Here is a 6,311-nt window from a genome sequence, read left to right on the forward strand (position 1 = left end):
CACCTTAGAGACTAACAAATTTATTTGGGCATAAGCTTTCGTGGGCTAGAACCCACTTCATCAGATGCATGGAGTGGAAAATACAGGAGCAGGTATAAATACATGAAAAGATGTGAATTGCCTTTTTAAGCGTGAGGTTAGTAGGGTGTCTGATCCTGAGCTGCAGGGCACCACACACAAGGGATTGCCATCTCTCTCTCTCTCTCTCTCTCGTTACTAACCAGCTATCATTACCGATTGAGTCCTCCCGATCGGACACGGGGAATATCCGCCGCTGCCTGGCTCACAGCCTCTTCATGAACACTGCAGAGTTGCAGCCGGATGGCACCTATGCCACCGTAGACTCCCACCAGCTGGTGGCAATCCATCCCTCCTCAGTCCTCTTCCACTGCAAGCCAGCCTGCGTAACGTACAACGAGCTGCTTCACACCAACAAGTGCTACATGAGGGACTTGTGCGTGGTGGATGCAGATTGGCTGTATGATGCTGCACCCGACTACTTCCGCAGGAAGCTAAGAGCAGCCAAGAACTGACCCACCCTTGGCGCCACGGAGCTAACTGTGGGGGATTCCTGGGGTCACGGGATCAGATTTTTGTAACGAATGTACAGGAACAATAGAGCTTTGCCTTGCCAATCTGGTAGGACTGTACAGGAAATGGCTTCTCTGCAAGAGCCATACCTCATGCACTGTTGCTGCACTGGCTTAGAACAATCATCTTTTATGACAGTTAGTAGATAAAAGGGGAACATTATACATGTATATAGTATGTTTGTGAATATATATATGTATATATTTGGGGGTTGGGGGTGATGGTCTTGGATTCCAATTTTTAAAACAGAGGTATAATGGGGTTGTGTATGAAGCAATGAGAGCCCCAAGGGGACTCTTTTGAGCAGACCTGGGATTTTTTGACAATTGCCCTTGTATCCTTCGCAGGTTTTATCATCAGAAAGTTTTAAATCTCTATGTATAATTATATTAACAGGACAAAAATACCTTTTTTAAATGTACATTTTTCGGAGGGAGGTGCTAATGTATTTTACCTCATCAGACATCTTTCTGCCTGATGTCACTTTCACCACCTTGTTTGACCCATCTGAAAGCCAGTACAGAGTTATCTGAATAGACAGCTCTTCATCACCTGTGCCTGTTTGTTAGACAAACCTTGCGGGGCTGATAGAGGTGAAGTGCCACTAAGAGAGGATGATCAGTAACCCATATCGTCTGCTAGCAGAGAGACTGCCGGCATGTCTTTCAAATGCTTTGTTAGTTTCTCATTGCTGCATCACCAGCCTAGCTGTGTCTTTTTAAACAAAGTTAGTCTCCATCATCCAGTTGGTTTTCATGTAGCTATGTAACGAACTGGGTGCCATGCAAGTAAAACGCTTCTGCGGCTGCCCCCATATGGCCACACCAAAGTGCCAATAGTTAAATCTAAGGAGAGGATCAGCCACTGCAGAGCTCTTATAGGTAGTATGTATTGTTAAAGAAGTTGGGTAACATTTCCCCTATGAGTTGGATGTTTCTGCTACCTGGCAACAAGCTATCGTGAAATCTAAGTCTTGCTTGGGCAGGCATGGCTAGTTATATTTTTCTAGCAATTTATAACTGTGTAATCCATAGAAGAGTCATAAAACCGCACATGGTAAAACAGATATTTACAACTGAGATGGTGAAAGAAGTTAAGTATAAAGATTCCAGGCTCTTTACATGACAGACGGTCTAACGAATCATCAATATCTTCCATACTTGCTTTTCAGCATTCCCACAAAGCACAGATCTTTAAAGAAATCTTTGCTTCTTACTTAGGAAGCCAATTAGACTGTTAAATGATGTTGAGTTTGGCAATGGTCTATTATGCATCTCCTCTCTCCAAATGCCACTTGACTTTATAACCAGCTGTCTTCTGCGTACAGTTTTTTCCTCTGCTTTGCTATTGAGACATTATTATTCCTCAGTATGTGCATGAGTGTGGGGGGTTGAATTTGGACTGTTAACTTCTGTATATTGCCATCTGAAATTTTTGTGCCAGTCTTTGCCTGAAGAGATTTTCTTTGTCATGGCAGCCAAAGATTTCAAAGCAGAAGCAAAGACTTTGTTCCAGACTGAACCCAGAACTCTGGCAGCAAAGAAATTGCCCTCCACTATGCCTGTCCCCACACACCTTTTGTTCATCCTTCCTTCTTGGCCACATTAAAACTTCCAAGTTCACTGCTTGGAGATAGCAGATCACAATAAGTCTTATCTTTCGCAATAGCTCATCTGGTTATTTTGTGGCAAACTTTCCAGAAAAAAAATATGAAGATGTTATTTGCAGTCAGACTTCCTTCAAAAGCTCTTTAATCATCAGATATTTATTTCCCCCATTACAGTTTTACACCAGTATTTTTCTGCTTTTCTTGATTATTTTTGTCCTTCATTAGACATTTGTAGCATGTCAACATTGGTTAGGACGCTACATCTGTCTTTGGTATTTTGGGCTTCATCCAGCATCATAGCATCTAGTGGCCAGATTCTACACTGAAGGAAAATGGCAATAAGAACCAATCTTATTTTTTAATCCTGTGTTTTATACAGGGACTAAGGCAGGTTCAGCCAGTCTAATTACTTGATTGTCCAAATATTACTTGCCCAGTAATGTCTTGAATGAGTGGAATGGACTGTTCTATTATGACTGAATGGGGACTTAGAAAAATTGTAAGAATTTTTTAAATTATATCCTTATGAGTACTTCTAAAATAACTTCTCTGGGAGAGCAACTTCTAGTTTCAGCAGAAATCTCTTTGCACAGTTTGAGTTGTTCAGTTTTAGGATGAGATGAATTAAAACAGATCAGATTTCTAGAAGGGGAAGATGGGAAACTTTTATTAATGAATGTGATTAGTTAACATGAGCTGCTCTGGGATATCCCAGTTTGACTAAAATGGTGTAGTCCACTCTTGTATTTTTCAAACATCAATTTTACTTTTTATTTTAAATGTTTCAATGGTGCTGCTCAGGGATAGAATCATATTGGAAAACCCATTAAACTTGTGAACAGATAAGCTGTTGACTTCACTGTGTGATCTACAGGGAGAAGTTATGCTTTCTATCTTGAACTTTTTTTTTCTGGTTAAATTTTTCACAATTACACAGTATGTTGCAATATGCCTTCTCGCCAGGCTACTATTATTCTGACTACCTTGGTCCTCACCAGTGAAATCTATGACAAATACCTCTCTTTAAAACCTGAATTACACTCCGAAATATCTGCAAATCACTGGTTCCTAAGAGCAGCATTAGTGTAAATAGGTGCATTCCATTTACACAGTATGCCTAGAATATCTTCCCCTCTGCTTCCAGGAATAGTGAAGTGTATCAATCTATTTCCAGACAGGGTGATACTGAGTTTTTACAGGGGTCTAGAGGAAATGTATAAATGTATCCCTTGGTTGTGCCTCTCACTGTATCCTTGCTGGTAAGAAACATGCTGAGGGGCTGGGGGCAAAATTGCCACCTTTCTGTGTATGACCAGCTGCAATTCTGGATGGCATTTCAACAGTATGCTGCTACTTCAGTTGTTGTAACTCGTACAAACCGCAGGGAATTACCAAGCACTGTATATAATTATTCCTGTGTTTATACAGAAACTCTGCATCTGTAGGGGAAAGTGGAATAAAAGCACACTTTGTTTGGACAGCCTATTAACTATGTTTGGGGATTGGGTGGGGGATGGGAGATCCATTCAGAAATAACTAATTTGTACATTTGACTTTCCCATAATAAAGAGATGGCTAAACTCCAAGTTCAAGAAGCTGTTGTCTTATGTTCTATACATAGCTCAGGCTTTGAAGTGAGGAAGCTAAGTGGCTATTAAAAGTACCTCATGGTATGTTTAGGTACAAATTATAATTTTATATAGTGATTTTCTTTTTTTGTATTTTGGATTCTTGTAATATGATGTTTTATTCTAAGCATCGCTTTGCTGTCATGACCTAAAGTCCTTTTGTAAATGTGTTTTCCTGGAGCTTTTTTTTTTTTTTTTTTTTTTTTTGAGAGCTGGTCATTAGAGGGTAACATCACTAACATACAAAAAGTCAGCGTGTTATGCCAGGGTGTATGTCCCCTGGTCAGTCCTTCTTTTAAAATTAATATTAGTATATTAGAACTAGGTTATTTTTTTGACTGACTTCTATTTTCAAATAAATTTAAGGGGACTTGCAAAAATGAATGAAAAGTTGAATGCTGTTATCTTATAAAGGGAGAATATTGAGATAAAGCTTAATAAATGTACACTATTTTTATTTCTAGCCCATGAGTTTTCAGTGCTCTGTACAATTATTTAAAAATATATTTTTATAAGCATTCAAAAATCAGAGTTAGGGAGAAAACTGTAAATACTGATGTCTTGATAACTTGGACTCACTATCCTACTCCTGGCTGCAGGTTTTTTTTTTTTTAGAGATTCTTGGTTCATAAAAATAATGTGATTTACCCATATCTGCAGAAAGAAGAATATGGAAACCTGAAAAGTGAGAAATTAGCAGCTGCTCCCCTGATGCAATGTCATGAGTGGCACAGGAGAAAGGAAAAATTATGTTATGTGGCAGGAGTGGCCTCCAACTGTACTCTAGCAGAAGAGCTGGCTTTTATTGCCAGCTCGGCAACTGATGTGGGCAAGTAACTTCTCCCCTCTGTACCTTAGGATCCACATCTGTAAAATGAGAATTATTATAATTTCTTTTATAAATTTTTTTGAGATCTATGAATGAAAATTGCTACACAAGGGTTAAGCCTTTATTATGGTAATTAATATTTCCAGATTATCTATCTATCTTAGTTTTCTTCATTATGGAAGTTACACACACAAGTGCGTGAGGTAATATCTTTTATTTAGAGGACCGACTTCTGTGGGTGAGAAGTGTTCAATTGACAGGTTTCTTTTGCAGGGGAGATAGGTGGGGAAAGGTTTGCGGTTTTGGTTTTTTTGTTTTGCCTTTTGACTGCACGTTTTAACAACATACCTACGATAGGGAGACATTAGCCGCTGGATCACTGAGGTGCAAACACTATCTAATCAGTATTTTAGCTCTTACTGTTTTAACAGCCTGATATTCAGTAGTTGCCACTTCAACAATTATATGCTTTCAAAGCTGTATTTGGTGGGAGAGAGAGAGCATGCTTAATTTGGACTTAAATCATTGTGGGCAAGATCTTCAACTTGAGTCATGATTGTAGGTGCCCAGCTTGAAGTGCATTAAAGGGTCGTAATTTTCAGTGGCTGTTCAACTGCCTGAAGCCTTTAAGGCAGAGATACTCAATAGGTAGACCGTGGGCCAAATCCAGCCTGCCAGATGCTTTTAAGTGACCCTTACATCTTTTTATTTATCATCATTTTCTCTGGAGTCTGGACCTTGACCAAGAAAAGTGGACCTTGACCACCTATACTTGAAGGTTTCAGAGTAGCAGCCATGTTAGTCTGTATCTGCAAAAAGGAGTACTTGTGGCACCTTAGAGACTAAAATTTATTTGAGCATAAACTTTTGTGAGCTACAGCTCAGTGAGACAGCTACAGCTGTAGCTCAGGGAAGCGTATGCTCAAATAAATTTGTTAGTCTCTAAGGTGCCACAAATCCTCCTTTTCTTTTTGCCTATACTTGAAGGTATCTCAAATTGGCATCCACAATCACTAGTCACTTTTGAAAACTGTGGCTACAGTTACTCTCACCTGCAGCCTACACTTGCTTTGTGCTGAAATCGGGTGTTGGCTTTTTGCGGGAAGAAAGAATTCCTGTGGCTCAGCCTTCACACCCCTGCGGTACGTTGGCCGTGGGAACCAAGCTCAGCGGCTACCTGTGTGAGCAAAGGTCGAAATGGAGACAAGGGGATGGGATTATGTGGCTCTCCATGGAGGCTGTAGGGTTAATCGTTTACGGAAGATTGTCATGTGATGAAACCTCCAGGAACAGGCCCAGCCAAAGTTGGTAACCCCAGGGCGCAGCTGAGCGCGCGGCTGCCGGAGCCTTTAAGGCAGAGGTACGCCGTAGGTAGCGCGTGGGCCCACTCCAGCCTGCCAGACGCGCTTAAATGGAGCCGCGGGGCGGGGACTCTTGGCTCCATTTGTACAGCGCCTCGCACGCGGGGCTCAGGGCCGCTCCAGCCTCGCCCAGGCCCAGGGGTTGGGGGCGGTGGCGGCTGCTGCTGCTGCCCCGACAGCCGCCCCCAGGCCTTGCCCACGCGGCGCTCAGGCCGAGGCCGAGCCCTACGCCCCCCAAAGGGGGGAGAAACGCTTCCGGGTGATGAGGGTTTGCCCTTCCGGGGGAGGGGCCG

The 6,311-nt window shown here is 41.8% G+C and overlaps 1 protein-coding gene across 5 annotated transcripts in view; it reads left to right on the forward strand.

The window, feature by feature from the left end:
- The window catches only part of DHX33 (DEAH-box helicase 33), a 28,827-nt gene extending 25,041 nt beyond the window's left edge, over positions 1 to 3,786 (forward strand). For all 5 annotated transcript variants that reach the window (XM_037880899.2, XM_037880898.2, XM_037880900.2 and 2 more), the window contains one exon: positions 225 to 3,786. In XM_037880899.2, coding sequence (XP_037736827.1) covers positions 225 to 533 — 309 coding nt within the window. In that variant the 3' untranslated portion in view covers positions 534 to 3,786. The remainder of the gene's footprint in view (positions 1 to 224) is intronic.
- The last annotated feature ends 2,525 nt before the right edge of the window (positions 3,787 to 6,311 follow it).

Source organism: Chelonia mydas, chromosome 17, assembly GCF_015237465.2.
Source record: "Chelonia mydas isolate rCheMyd1 chromosome 17, rCheMyd1.pri.v2, whole genome shotgun sequence".
NCBI classification, from domain to species: Eukaryota; Metazoa; Chordata; order Testudines; family Cheloniidae; genus Chelonia; species Chelonia mydas.